Source organism: Columba livia, chromosome 2 (genome assembly GCF_036013475.1).
Source record: "Columba livia isolate bColLiv1 breed racing homer chromosome 2, bColLiv1.pat.W.v2, whole genome shotgun sequence".
Lineage (NCBI taxonomy): Eukaryota > Metazoa > Chordata > Aves > Columbiformes > Columbidae > Columba > Columba livia.
The window spans coordinates 117,300,488-117,321,730 of NC_088603.1; the positions used below are offsets into that span (position 1 = coordinate 117,300,488).

The window sequence follows — 21,243 nt, forward strand, 5'->3', positions numbered from 1 at the left end:
ACTCACCCTTTACGTATTTATAAATATCAATGAGGTCACCCCTCAGTCTCCTCTTCTCCAAGCTAAAGAGACCCAGCTCCCTCAGCCTTTCCTCATAAGGAAGATGCTCCATTTCCTTATTCATCTTTGCGGCTCTGCACTGGACTTTCTCAAGCAGTTCCCTGTCCTTCTTGAACTGAGGGGCCCAGAACTGGACACAATGTTCCAGATGTGGTCTCACCAGGGCAGAGTAGAGAGGAAGGAGAACCTCTCTCAACCTACTAACCACCTGCCTTCTAATACACCCCAGGATGCCATTGGCCTTCCTGGCCACAAGGGCACAGTGCTGACTCATGGTCATCCTGCTGTCCACCAGGATCCCCAGGTCCCTTTCCCCTACACTGCTCTCCAGAAGGTCATTCCCCAGCCTATACTGGAACCTGGGGTTGTTCCTGCCCAGATGCAAGACTCTACACTTGCCATTGTTATATTTCATTACATTTTTCACCGCCCAACTCTCCAGCCTGTCCAGGTCTCGCTGGATGGCAGCACAGCCTTCTGGCGTGTCAGCCACTCCTCTCAGCTTCGTGGCATCAGCAAACGTGCTGACAGTGCACTCTAGTCACTCATCCAAGTAATTCATTAATATATTGAATAATACTGGTTCCAGTACTAACACTTTAGGGGCTCCACTAGATATAGGCCTCCAACTCGACTCTGCCCCATTGACCACAACTCTCTGGTTTCTTTCCTCCAGCCAGTTCACAGTCCACCTCACTACCCGATCATTCAGTCCACACTTCCTCAGTTTAGCAGCAAGGATGCTGTGGGAGACTGTGTCAAATGCTTAACCGAAGCCAAGGTAGACCACATCCACTGCTTTGCCACCATCTCTCCACCTGGTCATGTCATCATAAAAGGCTATGAGGTTGGCTAAGCATGACTTCTCCTTGGTGAAGCCATGTTGACTGCCCCTAATGACCCTCTTATCCTTGATATGCCTTGAGATGGCACCAAGGATAAGTTGTTGCATCACCTTTCCAGGGGTGGAGGTGAGGCTGACCGGTCTATAGTTACCCAGGTCCTCCTTCTTGCCCTTTTTGAAGACTGGAGTGACATTTTCTTTCCTCCAGTCCTCAGACATCTCTCCTGTTTCCCAAGACTTTGCAAAGATGATAGAGAGTGGTCTAGCAATGACCTCAGCCAGCTCCCTCAGCACCCACAAGTGCAGCCCATCTGGACCCATGGATTTATGGATGTCCAGATTGCTTAATTGCTCCCTAACCCAGTCCTCATCAACCAAGGCAAACTCCTCCATTGTCCTGACTTCTTCTGGGGTCTCAGGGGTACGGGGCTCCTCAGTACAGCCTCCAGCAGAGCAGACAGAGACAAAGAAGACATTCAGTAACTCTATCTTCTCTGTATCTTTTGTCACCAGGGCACCCACTTCATTCATCAGTGGGCCTACATTGCCTCTAGTGTTAGTTTTATCTGCCATGTATTTGAAGAATCTCTTTCTCTTGCCCTTGTCTGTTGTGCTATCATTAGCTGTGATTTATTTGTTTCATGTTGCTAATACACTTGTATTTTAATGTTAAAAAAAAGAAAATAAGTTGCCTGTCGCTGTGATGATTGTACTTATTTAGCTAAGTCTTGCATTCTTAAAAATGTAAAAAATTTTCCAAGGTAAATACTGGCAAACAGTTCAGAATAGTTTGGCTTATCAGTCAGCTAGAAATATGAGTTTATGAGATGCCACTTGCATTCTTCCTATTTTTCGCTATCACAACAGCTAAATATGAAGTTCTGAGCTTAATCGGTATGATATAGAGAACTGGACTTAAACATCCAGACTCCCTATAGAGGCAGTCTCAGAGGCACGAATATAAATTCTGTGGGCTGAGCTGAGAGATTAAGTCAGCCAATATGAAATTCTAGATATGTATATGTGTGTGTTCTGTTCTTCTCTAGAACTTGGCTGAATTAAGAAGGACCATACACTAAGCACTACTCAGATTATAGCAGCTGGTGTCCTCTCCTGAGGCTAAACACTGGCCTGAGTAGCCTGTATCTACCACCTTCCTGAGGTAATTTCTCTTAAGCAGATTGATACACAGACACACAAAGCAATGCAGATGTCCAAATAAGTACCTCCTGCATTATTAGTCTTATGTGGTATGTTACAAATAATAAATATGGAATTGGGAAAGAGGCCCATCTATCAACAGATTTCATGCTCATTTAAAGATATAGCTTAATGTGGATGGATGTCTGACATAAGAACTGCAACAACTGAAAGAGTCTGACAACAATCTCCTTTCTATACAAAGCATTCTATGCACTAGGAAGTTGCTCTGGAAGAGTCTCTTCATTCATTCCTTCATATGTTGTTTTTCCTCAGCATAATGCTTACACTGTTTCCTCACATTAATTTTCCAAAGGGGCAGTCAGTACTTGGCAAGACCTAAAATTCAAAGGGGAAAACCCACTATGTGTATCATCTACCCATTAACACTTGGGTGCATACTCAGCAGCTTTTTATCTTTCCTGTGACAACGTAAAGTCTGAAAAAGGCAACATTATCCCTGCTAAATAAACCAGAGCCAGAGACTCGTTCCTGATCCTGCGGCCAACTAGCACATAAGTCTTTCTGGATCCTTTCTCCATAATCAGAATTTTTGTTCTTTGTATGTGTTTGTCATTCAGCACATCTGGATTAAGCCGGGGACTATCCGCAGCAGTGCAGCCCGTTAGAGAGGTGCTCTTGAGAGTATAAAAATGGAAGAACATGTTGTATGAATGCAAATCTGGGGAAACATAAATGTAAATTGAAAATAAACAGACTGGGCCACTGTCCCTGAGAAAGGCACAACTGTAAAGGTGCTATAGTCAAACACAGTAGTAATGCGGTTTGGGGTGAAATACCTAAATGGATGAAACTCTTAAAGATGACGGAAAAGGAAATGAGAGTGGTACGATTACTTCACTGATTTACTGACTTTACTTTCCAGGATTTTGCTGAAGCTCACAGTGAGTAAAAAAGCCAGCATCAGAACCACTGCCAGTACCTTTTATTTGGATCTGATGTAATGTCTTTTAGTAATAAAATGAAGGTAATATTAACATGCATTGTAAATTTAGTTGAATGTTACTTTTAATAACTAATGTTTACAAGTGGGAAAATGATACTCTATTAATGACATTTACTTAATTTCAAAAGGGATTTAATAAAAAAATTAAGGTTAGATTGAATTGTCTTAAAGGAAAATTTTCTGTCCTGGCTCATTGACAAAACGATTCTGTTGTGGATGAAATACTGATACATCTGTCTAGGGCCAAGGTTTAGCACCCATCTAGGTTCCCATTAACTGAAAACTGAGAGCTGTGCATGTATTCTGTCACTCCTGAAATAAAACAAAACAAAACACCTGTACATTGTAACTCTGATCTCATTTCCATGAATAATTTAAATCAATGGATTACATTCATGTAAAATGAATTATCAAATTAGGCTGTAAACTTCAGCGGGACAACCATTTGATTTTCAGCATAGTTGTTACCAAGCGAGTGCTTCATTTTATTTTACTTGACACTTAGGTCACATGCTTATGAAGCTCTGGGTTATGAGAAAACTTCCACTCCTTTTCCTAAAAAAGTTCAGCTTTTTAGGAAGAAGCTGCATTTTACAATATACTAAGTAAATTAGGTTTATGACAGTCATATGCATTATTAGGTTTTCAGTGAAAAAAAAAAAAATCCTTATTTAATTTTAGAAACTGAAAAAAGTATTTTATGTGATCTATGACATAAAATATGGTCACTCATCTTTAATTTGCTTCATTAGCTTGACAGTATCAAATACTAGTAGCTCTCAAGTCATTAGAAATAAAGACTGAAAATATAAGGCAAACTTAAAGCTTGATTTTTACCCAGATATAAATTAGGTGTAACTGTAATGAAACTAATGGATTTAAAACACAGAAAAATATCAAAATCAGTCCCAGAGTCCTTAATAGCCCCTACTGGCTTTTCCTTTGCCAGCTGTTCTACCTAACATACTGCAGGAACAGCAAGGTGTGACATGTGGATATGTCTGAGCCAGACTGTAACACTTTAAGAAGAGAGGAGTAACTTTATTCTTTTACTGATGCAACCTATTTTATAACATTCCTCCTCTTTGGACACCTAGGAGTCATTTGCTGGAGGAAAGAATGGAAAAAAAGAGAACAGGGTGTGAACTTCGGCCACGTAAATTCCCTTCTTGAAACATCATGCTTGTAGTCAATTAACAACTGCCTAAACAGCACTTCAAGCTCAATTTCCTGTAAGATTTATCCTGCAACATTTTATCTTAGATGTGCAAAATACTACTGGTTTGTTTTTTTTTTTTTGGTAATTATGACAAAATACTACAGAGTGTTCCTCTAGTCATGGAGACATGCTTTGAAAGCTTTAGGAATGGCAGTACTGTGGTGTTCTCCAAACCTGCACCACTGATTACATAGCATCCAGTGCTGACAAACACACTTTTTTAATGTTCATAGTAAGTACTTTATCAGATATTTTGTCCAGAGTGAGAGGCAACGTGTGTATTATTATAATGTATTTATAAGGAATAATTTAATTTTTCTCTTCTCTTTAAAACACTGAAGAAAACATTTTTGAAAGCTAAGTTCAAAAGAGCAGGAAATATTTTCTTTTTCTTTTGTATTCTCTAAAATATGTGTGCCAAATGCATAACATCAGCCTGACAGGATATAAAAATCAAAGTGAAATTTTAAAGGAAACCTGTTACTTTCTCTAGTCTTCAGTTTCTCTCAGGGTAACAGTTTCAGTGAGTATTATATCTTGGAAGTATTTTAACATTAACTTCTGGAGTATCAGCTTCTTCCAACGTGGGGCACATATTCAATTACGATTCATATTTTTACAAACTCGTTCTCCCATATGGTATATTTTAAAGTTATGTAGAGAAGAGTTCCTCAAACATAAATAATTTAATGTGTTTCCTGAGGGGAAAAAGGGCTAACAGTTGGAAACCACCTTTTGATACAGATGTAGACTATCTGAAGTATGTGAATACACAGTAAAACAGCATCATAATCAGAAAAGTATACAGAAAAGTATAGGCACAATAATAGGGATATAAATAAAATGTGAATGTAAAATTGGAAAATGCATATGTTGCCTTAGAAGTCAGCAACGTTAGTGCTGAGGTTCTCATTTTTCCATAACACTATAACATGAACTGCAATGTGGAGTCAAACCAACAGACCATCTAACCCACCATTTTGTTCCCAGCAATGGTCATGATAAGAAGCTACGTAAAGTATAAGGGCAGAATAACCATATGCGATATCTCTTCCTAACATTTTCCTATCCCAGAACAGACAAGTAAGAACACACTGAAGAGAATTTTTGCCAGAATTTTCCTCATTTCAGCAAGTATTTCTAAATTCCAGAAGACCTCCCTCTAATCTCAGGGTCATCCTTCTGAGTTTCCATAGTGTGAGATATTCCTCCTGTTGTCCGTGTAGCGCACATGGAAACTCAGGAAAGGAAGGTTTTGCATTAACCTAAAAGTAGCTAGAAGAGCTATATATCCACAAACAACTTTGCAAATTCATTCATAGTCTCTGAAAAGATAAGTTAAAGCCTCTCTGTAGGACTTGTACTACTCAAGGCCAAGGAGTGTGGCAGGAAGGGGGAAAGTCATGGAGTGGCTCACTCAGGTTTCTCTCCATCATGTCCCCAAGGACATTTGTGTCCCCGACTGCAGCTGCCTCCATCATATGGGACAGACAGAAAACTGAAAATGCTGCTTCAGAGGGGCATCCACACACCCCTCACAGGCTTTTCTTGCTCCCAAAAAAAGTTGATTTGGCTCCAAAATAATTTGTACTTCCCCACTAGTTTGCTGCAATAAAAGATTGTTTTAATTTTGAAAAGGAAAAATCTTCAGTATTCCCTAATAAGAAAGAGCAATTTAAAGAGACAGGTCTATTTAAAAGTTTTGTTAAATTATTCTAAATCACATGGCAGCCCAAACAGGCCACTTTTCTGGATGTTGATCTTGGTAAGGCAGAAATCATACTGGTGAAGCTAAAGGGCATGATTCCTCAACCTGAATGGTTATTGCGCAGAAACATATCCGTCAGGGGGACAGTGACACTGTCAGGCTATTACAGATTGAGCTCCAGAATTGTATACTGTCTGAGAGAATATAAAGCAATGAAAAATTCTGATGGTTTATATACAGGAAAAATTCAAGTCTTTGATGATCAGTACAAGAAAGACGACAAATGGCTTTTTATCCTTGAGACACATGGAACTGGGAAAACCAGAGAAAACAAAGAAAAACTATAAATTCTTTCAAAAGACTGTCATAGCATTTTGTAGTGCTAATCTCAAATGCTAATCTGATTTATCTAGTCGAATAATTTCCTTCCTCATCTCCTTCAGATTTTCCACATCTTTCAGACTCTACCTGTTAAGAAGAAAGAAGTAGGAATTAAAAAGAATGAGAAATAAATGGAAAATAAAGGTAATAACATAATACCAGCCATGGTTAGACTCATCATGTATATAGGTCTGTTAGAGGTCAAAGGAGTCACTATTAAATGTGGAGAATTATTATCATAGTGAGATAAATAAGCTATTAAGATCTGAGAAAGAGCAGAACACAGCTGGAAGTCTTTGCTGCATAATTATATAGATACATTTTAAACTGAGTAATAATTAGATTATCAGTGAGTATATCACTGAAACTAAGAACATAATGCCCAACACCCTCCCAGATAGTTACAGAAGAAACTAGAAATGGTGCTAACAGGAAGCGCTTGTGTACTCAAAAGCTTGTCTTTTTTTCACAGTCTAATAAAAGATAGTACCTTGCCTTACAAAATCTGCCTTGTTTACCTTCTTGAGTCATCAAGATTATAACAAAACTATCACGAAAACTCAAGTGGAACTTTAGTCCTCAGAATAAAATGTTAACTACAAGGCAGCATAGTGAGAGTACATACATTGACTCCAATTGTTCTTCCTTCACCCTGAGGAAAATAGTCCCATATTTAAGGAGGCCAGTCTAACTTCATCATTGACTTCAATGGGACCAGTTTTAGGTATGTTTTTTATTTTGCAGGACTTCCTAGTCCCTAAAGGGTAATCAGAGTGAAGCATAGCATTAAAAATCTCCTTGTTTTGTGTACTCTTTCATTTTCTTATTTTAGGAATCGTAATAAAACTAAAACTCATAGCTTTAAAAATTCTGTGCCAAATTAAAAATGGGATTTTCTGGAGTTATTATAGATAATTAAAATTCTCTAGTAGAGTTCCACTATAGCTGTGACAAGCTGGCATGCTAAAGCAACTCAGTGAAACTGCTGTGACCCATCACAGTTTTGGAGGAGAGTCGAGTGTGATAAAGAAAATGCCCTTTCCAAGTCTTCAGTTCTCAGCTTATTGCTCCAGTGCCAGTAGGAGCACCAAAAGTGATGCTGAGTCAAGTGATGATATGGATTGCATACTCTTGTAACAGTGCTGAGTATCCTTGGGATGAGAAATACAACACTATTGAAAGAGAGTTGCTTCTGTTCTCATTTTCTTCAAAATTATTCTTGAGAACTGAGTAGTTCTCCAAGGCATAATCCTTTCCACCCCACTCTCCCTCCACAAAAAAAGAGAAAAAAAATTAAAAAAAATATTTTCTGGTATAAAGCTTCTCAGTCCCCTGAATTAGCTGATAGCGGCGTCTTTTCGTTTGTCTCAAATATAGATATCTGCTTTGCTACCACATACACGGTCAGGAAATATCCCATTCATTTTGGAAAAAATAGTTTTTAAGAGAACACTTGGGAATAAAGACTTAAATTTGATCCCTTGCTTCTCTGGAGTATCATAAGAATGTATTTACAACAGCCCATGAGCACTGAGACTGTTACATTATTTACTTGGAATCTCACTCAAAGGAGGAACGGTTCTTGTCTCTGGGTTAAGGACATCTGCAGTGGCAAGTCTGAGAAAGGGATGAAGACGAGAATACTTTCTGGAAAACCATTTACACTCTGCTCAGACATGAAACAGTAAGGGGAATTGGACAGCAATGTCATGGCTTGCACCAAACTGGTATTATAACATTTTTATTGACTTTCTGCTTATGTCCTTAATTGGTTCCTTCTGTACTGCTAGTAGCAGCACTCAGAATACACAGTCAGATGACAGTCATGTTAAGTTGATGCTGTGACAGATGTTTACTGATTTGTCCTCAGAAAGGATTTGGTTTCCAGATCTATCTTGCTAGGCATAAGCAAAAGATATGATAAGAGATTTTTTTTATTTTATTCCTAATTTTGTCCTCATGTGTTTCAGGTAGCTATTTATTCTTGAAAAAAAGAAATGTTTGTGTCCAAGGTGTAGTATGTTAGCAAAAAAAAAAAGGACTGAAGTTTAGCAAATGAAGCCAGTATCCTGGTAAGAAAGAATAGGTGGCTAGAAAAAAGGTTGGAGAAGCAACAAGCTGAGACATCACATCTGAAACCTGAATTTTTTTAAAAGATGTGTTTGGAGAAGATAATGGCTGGATTTGAAGAAGCTGCTCATAGTAAAATAATGTAAAGCACTTAATACCTCAAGTGCAACTTTGGAAGATTATGGTGCGTATTGCAAGAAGTTTCATGTAAGGAGTTTTCTGTGGGAAATGCTTGATTGAGTTAATCAAAATATGGGATAACTATTACATATTTTATAATTTTGCACATGAGAGTCAGGATTTCATTCCAGTAGGTCATTTGATTCTCCGCAGGTGGCTCTGTTGGTTTGTGGAATAGTATACTGTGAATTACATGTTACACAAATGAAAGGCAGTTATAATTCTGGATAACATTGTATTTCATTCTACAAACATCTTTAGGCCTAATGCAAAGATTCCTTTGAATAATTTATCCAGCTAAGTGTCTGTGGTCCCAAACTCCTAATTTAAAAATGTTGATAAATGAAGTATCTCTTTAGCTAATAAATGAAGTATCTCTTTGGTTATCCTTTGTCAGCAACATTCATTTTAATGGAAAGTGAGTTTACAGGGTTACATGATTGAACTACTGAGCCAAGTCAGTGTTGGCAAATGATGGGCTAAATTATTGATGTTACACACTAATGAATTCTGATGAGAAATAAAATACAGACATTACATTTCAAGTGGTTCATAATTATTTTTGTACTTTAAAAGCAATTTTATTCTTTTTTGAAATCATACTGGTTCTGTAAAACAAAAACATAGTTAGTGATTATAACTAAAATTATTGAGTTTGAGGCAAAAATGCTCCTGTAAGTTTTCTTATGCAAGTATAATGCTATTCACACTAGGATTCTGATTTCTTCTTACACTTCTGGAAGAGGATAATTAAATTAAATGTCTAAATTTTTAAACTGCTGTCTTTAAATAAAATAATCTACTTTGCAACCATGGTTAAGAGTTCAGTAGATGAGTTTATAATCTATGATATATCAGCATGTTTACTAGAGGTGTTCTGAACTACCATAATTAATTCAGGTAACGACAAAAACAGAAGAGCTGCCAAAAAGGAGCTTTCAACATGTAAACAGTTCATCATTAAACCTGTGTTTTGATATATGTTTAAAATGGGTAGAAGGAGGTTGCTAAACTTCAGATAGCCCAAAGTGGTGTTGCAAGGTTGAATCATTAATTTAAAATGTCATTTTTCTGATTCTTTGCTCACTGTACTGGATAAAGAAATTTAATTCTTAGTTTCTACATATAAAACCAGAGCTAAGAATTTGCTCATTTGGCAATAGTATAACTTCATAAATCCTATCCTTAATCTTGTCTTCCTAAAAATGGGCTTTATTTAACTTTTCTTAGTTATACACGGAAGGCTTCTGTCAATCGCTGGAAAAGCAAGTCTATGAAGTGTTGTTTCCCTTTTCTTTTGACACATAACAACTGAATAACTGCCTTATTTGTCAGCTCATTGATGTACTCTCTTGTCATTCAAAACTACCATTGGCTTCTTGAAGGAGTAAATACATGCAAAATTGCTTTGGTTTTGCTGATGAAGGGAATCTTGTGATCCAAATGATTGACTGTTGAGAAGTTTGTCATATTTGGCCAAGGTCTCTAAAGACAGATTCATGAGCTATAGAATCATCACTATGAACCTCAATGTTACCTGTAATTTGGCCTTAAACTTGAAGGCAGTACCCAAATATGTAGAGTTATTTTAGATGAGAAGTCTCAGAAACACAGCAGTTTACCTTAAATGAAACTATTTAGAAAGTTGTTTGGTCTGTTGCTATACAGGTATCTCTCGGCATGGCTGATAGAAACATAATGTGCATCCAAATTACGTTTTATCTTTTTTAGCCAGCACTGCTTAAGAAAACTATAGCTTTCCTGATATTCAATACTATTGCTCCAACCAGGACAAAACATGATTTAGAAAAATAACATTACAGATGAAAAATGGTTACAATTCTCTGGAAGAAAAACCTAAAAAACTTTTCACAGAACAATAATACTTTTAGAGATTTTCATTGTGTATATGCTTTCCCCCATTTTTATAACTCAGCTACTCAAACCAAAACAGCTAAGCTTTTCAAACAGAATCAAGGATTCCTATGCATTTTGCTAGGAAAAATTTGAATTAACTATTGTTGGATTTTGGACCACTGGTGTTTACATGACATTTTTCTATAATAGGAAGAACTCCTTTGAACTGCAGGCAAGGCTAAGAGCATAGAATACTATGAAAGTTGCCACTGAATATTAGGAAAGTTATTCCTCCCCAGGTGCAGGACCCTATGCTTGCCCTTGTTGAACTTCATCAGGTTCTTCTCTGCCCAGTCCTCCAGCCTGTCTGGGTCTCACTGAATGGAAGCACAGCCTTCTGATGTGTCATCCCTTCCTCCCAGTTTGGTATCATCAGCAAACTTACTGACAGTGCTCTCAGTTTCTTCATCCAGGTCACTGATGAAGAGGTTGAACAAGACTGGATCCAGCACTGTCCCTTGGGGAACACCACTAGCTACAGTTATTTCTATGAATTCAAGTCAGCCTGTTTTGTGTAAAGATTTCAACATAGGTTTTAGTTATTTAAGTTAAAAAATAAAGTAAAATAAAATAAAAATTTGTGCTAATTGGAGAAATAAAAATCCAGTAGCCTTCAGATTCTGGAAAAGGCATCAAGCACAATTTTTTTTTCTTTTTTTTTTTTGGGGAAAAAACCAAAACAAAACAACAACAACAACAACAACAACAAAAAGCCCACAAACCACAAAAACCAAACCAAACCACTTTTCAATTCATGGTACAGTGTTTCAGTGTTTCAGCACATTTTTATTCCATCAAGTTTTAAACTCTGAATCTCTTTGCCAGGGTGTACGGAGCATAATCTGAGGCTTAAAAATTGCTGTAGCAGTGACATGACTCAGTGGATCATTTCTCAGGAAGCTGGAAATCACACACTTTCTCTCTTGTTGTCTTTTAAGACCTACTAGTTTGAATAGCCCCGATGACAACAAAAGCAGCAGCAAAGACAATATGCTTGCCAGTTCCTCAGATTTTACTGGAGTTTTGAGTGTTTGGCCCACGCCTGTAAGTTATCAGAGTTACAGGTGGAAAGAATATGAATTCCTAGACAGCACTTCTGGATTCTGTTTCTCTTTAATAGGAGAAGAACTTTTGTTCAATGAGAAATGAAGTTTGTCTAGTAATCTCATCATCAGCTAAAGTCAGATATCAAGTTACTTGCAGTGAATGTTTAATTCTGTAAACCTGTGTTTCATTATTAAAAAGAAGCATCTACAGATTTCTATTAGCATATTTTAAAATATTAAGACATTCTGTGTGGATGTTAGAAAGTGTAAGAAAGTGGAAATTAGGGCTACTCTGGTAATATACAGAGATGAATTTGAGTAAGGAGTGGTAAATACTGAAGAAATGTAACTCTTAGGAATTTTTATTTTAAAATAAATTTTAAAATAAATCTCCTAGATTAGATGTTATCTTTCAATCTTCTCTTAGTTCAAAATCCTAATATATATTCCTGCACAAAAATTATATCTTGAAAACATACACCTGCAAACAAACTAAATAATTCATCAACACAATTCTCATTAGGTTTATCTTAAAAACATGAGACTAATTTGTCTGCTTGCAGACACCATCTTGTAGCCTCCATCACTGATGGGCAACTAGTAGAACTGTTTGTCCTTATCTTACTTCTACACACTAGAGCTTTTAGGTGAAAGCCACATTTTTAAAATGACTTCCCTCATATCACATTTAGTTCATATAGTGAAAGTCTGAAGTAAAGCCATAGAAGAATTAGCCAGTTAAGGCCACCACAGGTGTTCCTATGAATGTCAATAAATGTTCATTGTTATGTCACCCTTTGGGCACGACGCTTTTAAAAATAAGGAGTTCATGAGAAGCATAGGAAGATTGGCGTGCTAAAGTGTAAGTGGCATAAAAACTTAAATGCAACTGAGTTGTGCCAAACAATACGTACAGTTCACTACAAAAATGGTAAAGGAAATTATGTCAAAGACATCAGAGTTTTGTCATGTGATAAGCAAAATCACAGACCATGAAAATAAGGCAATGAAATGAAGTGGGTTCTAATTTTTTCTATGAACTGCACTTATTTTGAGATTACTTTGCACTCTCTTACTAGAAGGATCTCACCCATCATGCAGCAATAAAATGAATGGCCACAAATATTTTATGTGTCTATTTCACGGCAGCTGTATTTACCACTACATATACCTGATAAGTAAATTCAAAGAGTTTGGTGAATGTTTGTCAGGGTCATCAACTCAATCTAGAAAAATCAAATTATCACTTTAAGGATTGAAATAAAGTGCGAGATCATAGTTAGAAGAATCCACGATGTTATTATCCAAAGTTTATAAGCATTTGGGAGGAAAAACATAAATTTTTAGAAACTATATATTAGATGCTGATTTCCATGCTTCTTTAGAGTCCTATTAATAAAGTAACAATTTTTCAACTCAGAAACATTACACCCATGAGCAGAGGTAAAAATACTTGGTCTCAATTCCTCTTTAACTGTACAAAATAAATATTTTACAAATTAATAATAAAATCAGCAAAATTTAACTTCAATATTTTAAATAGTTACTGTGAATAAATGTGACTAAATACAAAATCTTAGAACTAATTAAAAGGTGTGTAGCCATGTCCCCTTAAGAAAAGTTATCTGTCATCCAACCCCATATGTCTCCAAGACAAGACAGAAACAGCAAGACTGCTAAAGTGAAATCAGCAGGCAAAGAAGACACAACTGAGTGTAATCAGCATAAACGGTGATAACTCAACCCATAACAGAGAAAAATAAAAGGGAAGGCATACAGATTTGGAAGAGCATCAGCCCTGAGGAACACCATAACACACCTGTGTTAATAAGTCAGAGTACAAAAGATGTACTTAAATTGACTACCATCTGACAGCTAAGAAACAACTGAAGAATTAGTGGTTTTCAGAAAGCAAAAGGGCAGATCCTGCTTTTAACATGCAGGATTATAGTTGGGCCTGTCCTTAATGGAACTGGACTGGCTCTTTCCTGTAAGGAGATAGACCAGGGTGCCATGAAAACCACAGATTTTGCACAGTCGGTAGGACATTTCCTTCAGGAAGACGCAATAACCACTGAAATGTTCACAGAGATTCAGCAAAGTTTCAAAGCCTTAGTAAAGAACAGTCCTTTCTCTGGTGACATCTGCAAAATTGCCCCAAAAAAGACAATAACAAATAGATGAAAACTCTCCCCCAGTGTAAACTGGTGAAGTTCATTAGAGTGGAATTATTTTGCACTACCACAGCTTTACCAAAAATTTTTAAAGATTTCGGGATAATCAAGCAACTTGAGTAAAACTGGGGAAAATGAATAAATAATCACAGCATTCTGCAGTCGAAGTGACAGTCTGCGTGTTGATGTTTCATTCTTTTGTGGAAATTTCCACCTAATGAAAATGGTTAAAATTGCAACCAACTAAGAAGTTTCCAAACCCTAAATCCTGAAGATCTCTTTTTATTTCACTTTGAACTGGTGTGAATGGCTATCAAAGGTGCAGATATGTTAAAAATTAAGCCAATAATATTGTATGTATTAAAAAAGTAGCCTTGTTATGCCACCCGGAGAAATAGTATATATGAAATGCTTTAAAATTACAGTGAGAGTAGCAATGATGCTATCTTTTTGTTAGCACTTTGGCCCCAAAAATAATTTTGGCAGAAGTATAGTCAAGATAAATCATCTAAAAGGATGTACTAAATTGAAGACTGTCAGAATTAAAGCACAGCCACAGTCCTAAATAAAGCTACGCCTGCCATCATATATCATTTTTGCAATTAGATAGCTAATTGAACTTACTCAAGAGCCAAGTTATTGAAACTCCAAAACATTACTGGGGAAACAAAAGTCATTAACATAACTAATACTTTGCCTGTACACTTTTGGGAGAAAAGGTTTTACATTTTTATCAGCTTTTATTTTCCCCTAAATTAAAGATTACTTTTATTGTTTTCTACAGGACTAAAAATGTATTTAGTAACCATAGGAGGATTTTTGAAGACTGAAATCCTCAAGCAGACTATAGAATATGGACTGTACCAACTGTGATGGTGAATTTTTCCCACATTGCTATGTCACATTTTTTCAAACTCCAACCAGAAGAGATCTCCATGCAGCTCTTATTTAAAGAAAAGCTGTCACTGACTTCAGCAATAGGCTTTGCTCCTCTCCTACCCCATAGGATGTCCTTTGACAATTAAGGTAATTAATGTTATGTGAAGAGTCAGTGTAATCTACGATGGAACTCATAGAACATTCTTTGACTACCACGAAAAAAACAAATTATTTTTTCAGAGCAATTAAGTATGGATATAAACTGTCCAGAATGAAAGAAGAGCAGAGCAGTGCTCATGAACTTCTAATGTACTTCTAGTGCACTTCATGCACTGCAATTCTAATCTCTCAATTTCTGGCACTGGTTGCAATCAGACAGTAGTAAAGGATTTTTTAAAACTTGAAACAGGTTAGAAAAAAGGTACAGCATAAGCAGATGAAACAGTCTTGCCCATGAAACAGTTTGCTCTACAAAAAATGAAATAGATGAAAAGCCAAAATTGAAAGTATAAATCACTTCAGTCATTGATCTCTGCTCTAGCAGTTGATTTGATTGCCAACATATTTATTCATTTCTACTACTATGGAAGAATCTCATATCCCTTTTTTTAAACATCATAATTGAAGTGCTCAATTTTAAAATTTCATTTTCTGCCAGAAGTATATTCAGACAACATATGGACACTAAGTAATCATTCCTATTTCCAAGGTAAATATTAAATGCTGAAAAAGCAAAAGGGTAACAATGACAAAAACCAGGGAATATGTGTTTAAAAGGTTGATGGAAACAAAGGGAGCTTAATATAAATTTTTTTTTTTTTTTTTTTTTAATCTATGAATGTCACCAGGCAAAATACAGACTAATGACCCTTAGCAAAAAAAAACCACAACAAAACAAAACAAAACAAAACAAAAAAAAAGGAAAAGCTAGTATTTACTAGAGGTTAACTCCCATAATTCTGCCTTCATGGTTCATGCTCATATTGTCCATGGCTTGGATAATTTAAACATATTTGGATAATATTAACATGTCTTCAGTCACACAACCATGGTGTGAGCTCAGTAAGCATATACTCATTTCTGCTACATACTGAAGTACGCTTTTTGGTCTTCTTTCTCAGGACAGAGACCCAAAAGGAGGTGCATCCAGAAGGCACTGTGTTCTGTTTATGATTCCCCAGTAAAGTGCACTGCTGCTGGGTAGGTTTTTTTTTTTACAGACGGTGCCAAGGCTGCAGAGAGACACAAAGAGGTGAACAATGGACTCTTTGCCTTTGCAGCCCTAAGTGTAATCATGGCAAAGCAGAGATTCTGGCCCTAGGACATTTAAGATGGTGATGGCATGTGGCAGCCTCTTAGAGCCAGGCTGGTGGGATGGGATGCCATCCAGAGGGACCAGGACAAGCTTGAGAAGTGGGCCCATGTGAATAGCATGAGGTTCAACGAGGCCAAGTGAAAGGTTCTGCACCTGGGTTGAGGCAAACCCTGGTATCAATACAGGCTGGGGGATGAAGGATTAAGAGCAGCCTTGCCAAGAAAGACTTGGGGGTACTGGTGGATGAAAGACTGAACAAGAGCTGACAATGTGTGCTCTCGGTCCAGAAGGCCAACCGTATCATGGGCTGTATCAAAAGAAACATGGCCACCCTGGTCGAGGGAGGTGATTCTGCCCCTTTGCTCTGCTCTAGTGAGACCCCACCTAGAGTTCTGCATCCAGCTCTGGAGCCCTCAGTACAGGAAAGACATGGACCTGTTGAGGAGGATCCAGAGGAGGCGACTAAGATGATCAGAGGGATGGAACACCTCTCCTGTGAGGACAGGCTGAGAGAGCTGGGATTTTTCAGCCTGGAGAAGAAAAGGCTCTGGGAAGACCTTATTGTGGCCTTTCAGTACTTAAAAGGGGCCTGTGAGAAAGATAGGGACAGGGTCTTTTTAACAGGGTCTGTTGTGATAGGCCAAGGGGTAATAGCTGTACATTAAAAGAGGGGAGTTTAAGACTAGACATGAAGAAATTTTTTACAATGAGGGTAGTGAAACACTGGCACAAGTTGCCCAGAGGGGTGGTAGATTCCCCATTCCTGGAGACATTCAAGGCCAGGCTGAACAGGGCTCTGAGCAACCTGATCTAGTTGAAGATGTCCCTGCTTATTGCAGGAGTGTTGGACTAGATGACCTTTGGAGACCCCTTCCAACCCAAACCATTCTATGATTCTATGATGATTCTAGGGGCAGAGCATTCCCAAAGGGGATGTGCACACTAGATCTGTGCTCCAGGGGACACACTGCCCATGCTGCACTGAGCCTGAGAACCCCCCTTCAGTTCAGTACAATCACCAAAGCTCAGCCCAAGGGCATGACTTAGCAGTGTGACAGGGAGGAAAGCCTGAAATTAAAAGCCGGCTCAGTTCCCTGCTTAACTAGCAGGGTGGATGACCAACAAAAAATTTCTAGCATCAGTACCAAGTTTAGTGCTGATAGAAATTGGTACTGGTATGGCATTATTTCTTCCTGAAATAAATTTGGGAGACCAGACACCAAAGGAGCTTGCCATCATTGTAAAGCTCTTCTCTTAATTTAAAACTTTTAGGGAGACATAATTGCAAGCCTCTTTTTCTTTTTTTTTTTTTTTCTTTTTCTTTTTTTTCAAATTATCATTAACAAGAGCACCTTGCTGCTAAGTAGGATCCCTCTTGAGGTTTCCCTTTTTTTTGCATTTATAAAGGACTTCGCCAATAACTGTTACTAGAAACTTCCTCCTCACTAATGGCTTTGGCACTTGTCACCACCTTATTCCAGGCACTGTTTTTCCTTCTCAAGCACAAAGTCCTACAGACTCTATGGTCTATCTGGACCATTGGAAGTGATTGGAAGGCAAGTGTAGACTTTTAAAAATAGGCTGAATAATGCAGACTACTAATAATGAAACATCAGTCAAATATGTCATCCAGCCTGAGGCAGCTCTTGATTTTTGCATAATAATAATTGGCCCTGTACTCAGCACTGGTGAGGTCCCATGTCAAATCCTGTGTTCAGTTTTGGGCCACTTATTACAGGAAAGACAGTGAGGTGCTGGAGATAGTTCAGAGAAGGGGAACAAAGCTGGTGAGAGGCGGCAGAGGGAACCGGGGCTGTTCAGCCTGGAGAAAAGGAGGTTGAGGGGAGACCATGTTGCTGTCTACAGCTACCTGAAAGGAGGTTGTAATGAGGTCAGTCGTGGTTTCTTTTCCTAAATAACAAGTGACAGGATGAAAGGAAATGGCCTCCAGTTGCGCCAGGGGAGGTTTGCATTGGATACTAGGAAAAATTTCACCAAAAGGGTTGTCAGGCATTGGAACAGGCTGCCCAGTGAGTCATCATCCCTGAAGGTGTTTAAAAGACATGTAAATGTCCTGCTTAGAGATATGGTTTATGAGTGGGCTTGGCAGTGTTATGTTAACAGTTGGACTTGATGATCTTAAAGGTCTTTTCCAACCTAAACGATTCTATGTTCTATAATTGTCCCAGAACACTGCTGCTGTGTATAACTGGAGAGTGTTGCTAGTTAAAAAGTACCTGGTTAAAAAGAAAAAAACTCTCCTCTTGTCTACTTTTAAGTCTCTCTTTGGATCTCACTCAGGTCATGGCTTCTGTAAAATATTAGAAAACACTTAGGCAGCCAATGTACTGTATCTACTGCCTCTTCTAATTCACTCTTCTCTGTGATTCACCTGCTCCTGTTTGCTCTAGTAAAGTAGCTGCTGGGACACAAGCTCTTGTGAGCAGGAATCACCATTGTGCTGCACACTTACATGCTGCTCAGTGCAGCTGGTTCTCATGCTCACACTGATGCAAGCTGGATGCTGGAAACAACAAACTTGGGGCATTTCTCGCTGAAAGAAAAAGAAGGAAGAGGAATGGCTGCCAGCTTTTATGTGGGAAGTGTGTGCCACTGTGCTGAATGTCATCAACAGAAGAACTTAATTAACAGAGGATAGTTTGATTTGACAATAACATAGATTAAGCAAAGACACCGGTCCATACGTAAATAAATCACTGCCAAGACCTCTAAAATACAAAAATATCATGTTGCTGAAAGGAAATACTCTTCTATACACCTTGGTAATTGCTCTCAGATGAACTAGTTTCCATTATAATTTTATATATTTTTCTTGCTCGCTATTTTAATAAGAAGTTATTATCAGTCAAACTGCTTAAAAACAAAGTAAGAACATGATAAAAGGATCAGAATATCAGAAAAGGGTGTCACAGAGAGTGAAAGCAGACAGGGACACAATGTTATCCAAACTTTGAAAAAAAATGTTGTCTTTGGTAGGTCTGAACTATTCAGATCTGAACACTCCCCAAATACTGTTGGGGCTTACATCTGAAACATTAGTTTAGGCTCATCTCTAGTTAGTTGAGTTATTCAGGGTGACAAGATTTACAGACACAGCTTCTCAACGTGAACAGCATGCATGGAAAAAATTATGTTAAGGTGAAGGATTCCTGCAAAATTCATTCATTATTATGTGGACTAGTTATTGACAAGAGAGTTCAATTGTATATGAGGTTCACAGTGCAGCTATTAAAATACTATGTAACATTAGATTAATGTAAAGATTCATGTGTGAGGAAACCAGACGCCACCTGTGGCTTCCATGTCATTGCTATTATTATTCATGAATTTTCAGCTGTGCATCGATCACCTCTGTTCTTCACTTAGTATTGGAGTAGTTGCACACAGGAAAGAACAGAAATCAGCACAGCTATCTCTCCCCAAAAAACCCAAAAAGGTGCTTTTCCAGTTTTTTGAGTGCCAAATGAGAAATTTTGATGAAAAAAAGTGTAGTTCCCAGCTTACCTGTCTTCAGTGGCACACAGTTCAGTGCAATATTTAACAAAGGCAACACTTCCCAAAAAAATGTAACATTAAGAGTATTACAAATCATGAATAAAGTATAAAATCTGATTATATTTTTATTTTAATTATTTTTTCTTGACTTTCTGATTGTAGTATGACTAGGATTTTCTAAAACTTTTATGGAAGTAGAATGTATATGGAAATATGGAATTTTAAAATAAAAATCCTCTTAGTGAGATACTGAAATCAGATCATGGTACTGATGCAGTTTAATTTAATTCTACAACTTATTCGAGTTAGCTTTTACTTCAATGCATCAGATACTAACTATGAATTGTAATTACATAATATTAAAATGTCACAAAATTGTTTCCACAATCATGCAAAAAAGCCTGACTGTTCAAAATTAGAAAACAAGGTTTATAAGAATATGTTGCACTGAAGCTGTATCAGCAACACAACTTCTTTTGCAAGGAATAAGTCTGAAGAAATTTTTCACTTAAGTCTTTTAAAAACCCTTCACAAACGCCATCTGGTTATGGTCACTGACTATGGGAAGAGACTGAAAGGAGTGGCTTTACAGACATATGAGTGTGATACCATAGAACAACACAAAAAAGAACATTCAAACTATAGCATATAGTAGCTATTTTCCATTGTAAACATTTATATCCAGGGAACAAGTCATAACGTAAAAAAACATACATCGCTGGAAAACATTTTTAAATTTTATAAGGCCCCCAATGTTGCTTTATAACAAATAAGGGAAAGACTTCATATAACTGAGTGGGGAAGGTATTACACTTCTAAAAAAATTGTCTCGTGCTAAAGAAATTAAACATGAAAACAGTGAAAATAATATTGTTTACCAGGGAAATAATATTTGCACAAAACAGGTCACAATAACATCTTCTAAAACAAGAGCAGAGATATTAATGCCACTCTGTGTTTCCAGTGTTCATAGCCAATGTATTTATAATAATCTTTCCAAAGGTTTGTGAGAAATAAATCTAATCTCCCCCTTTTTTTCAAACCACGCATGGTATATGTGCTAACTTACTGAATTCATCCTTCATGCAATTCCAGTTTATTAAAGAGGTTAAAAATTTATAAAACTCTGATGGGATATGGTTTTAATGCTTCATCACACTACCCATCATTTGCTTTTCAATCTAGATCGGAATGATCTCGCCGACTTCCCTGCAATCACCTACCTGCACAGCTAATATTTTCTGAGCGTTCTCCTGAGAGGCCGCCTGGAGCCGGGCCAGCCCCGCCTGGATGGAGCGGCCGCGCCGCCTCCGCCGCGCCGCCCGCGCCCCGCGCAGCCTCCGCTGCAGCGCCCGCAGCTGCCGACGGGAACGGGGGGAAGGGGCAGGGGGGTGAGACGAGAAAGGGGGGGAGGGAGAATTAACAAAAAGAAAAGAAGAGAAAAGAAAAAATATATAAATTCCCAAGTCGGAGTAGGAGAGGAAATTAATGGCAGCGTTCAAGAAGAATGATGGAGGGAAATATAGAAAGCAGTCAATAGCCCATTCTGTGCTGTACGGACCTGACAGGAATTTCACAGTCTCTTGGTTTTTCAGCCCACTCATGTGCATTCGTCAGAAACCAGTCACATCTGGCTGCCAGGATGGGGGGTTAATTTCCTCTAAATGCCTCAGCAGTTTTGTTCTAGCTGAGGCAAACTCTGTGACTGCAAAGCTGATGAGTAAAATATTTCTACTTCACCCAGTTTAACTCAAAACCGATAGCCTC

At 37.8% G+C, this 21,243-nt stretch overlaps 1 protein-coding gene across 4 annotated transcripts in view; it reads right to left on the bottom strand.

The window, feature by feature from the left end:
• CCDC178 (coiled-coil domain containing 178) overlaps window positions 1-21,243 on the bottom strand; it is a 206,627-nt gene that overhangs the window by 5,349 nt on the left and 180,035 nt on the right. For 3 of the 4 annotated variants that reach the window (XM_065053434.1, XM_065053435.1, XM_065053433.1), the window contains one exon: window positions 20,700-20,834. The exons of the other annotated variant lie outside the window; for it this stretch is intronic. In XM_065053434.1, the coding sequence (XP_064909506.1) occupies window positions 20,700-20,834 (135 nt within the window). The remainder of the gene's footprint in view (window positions 1-20,699; window positions 20,835-21,243) is intronic. 4 annotated transcript variants of the gene reach the window in all.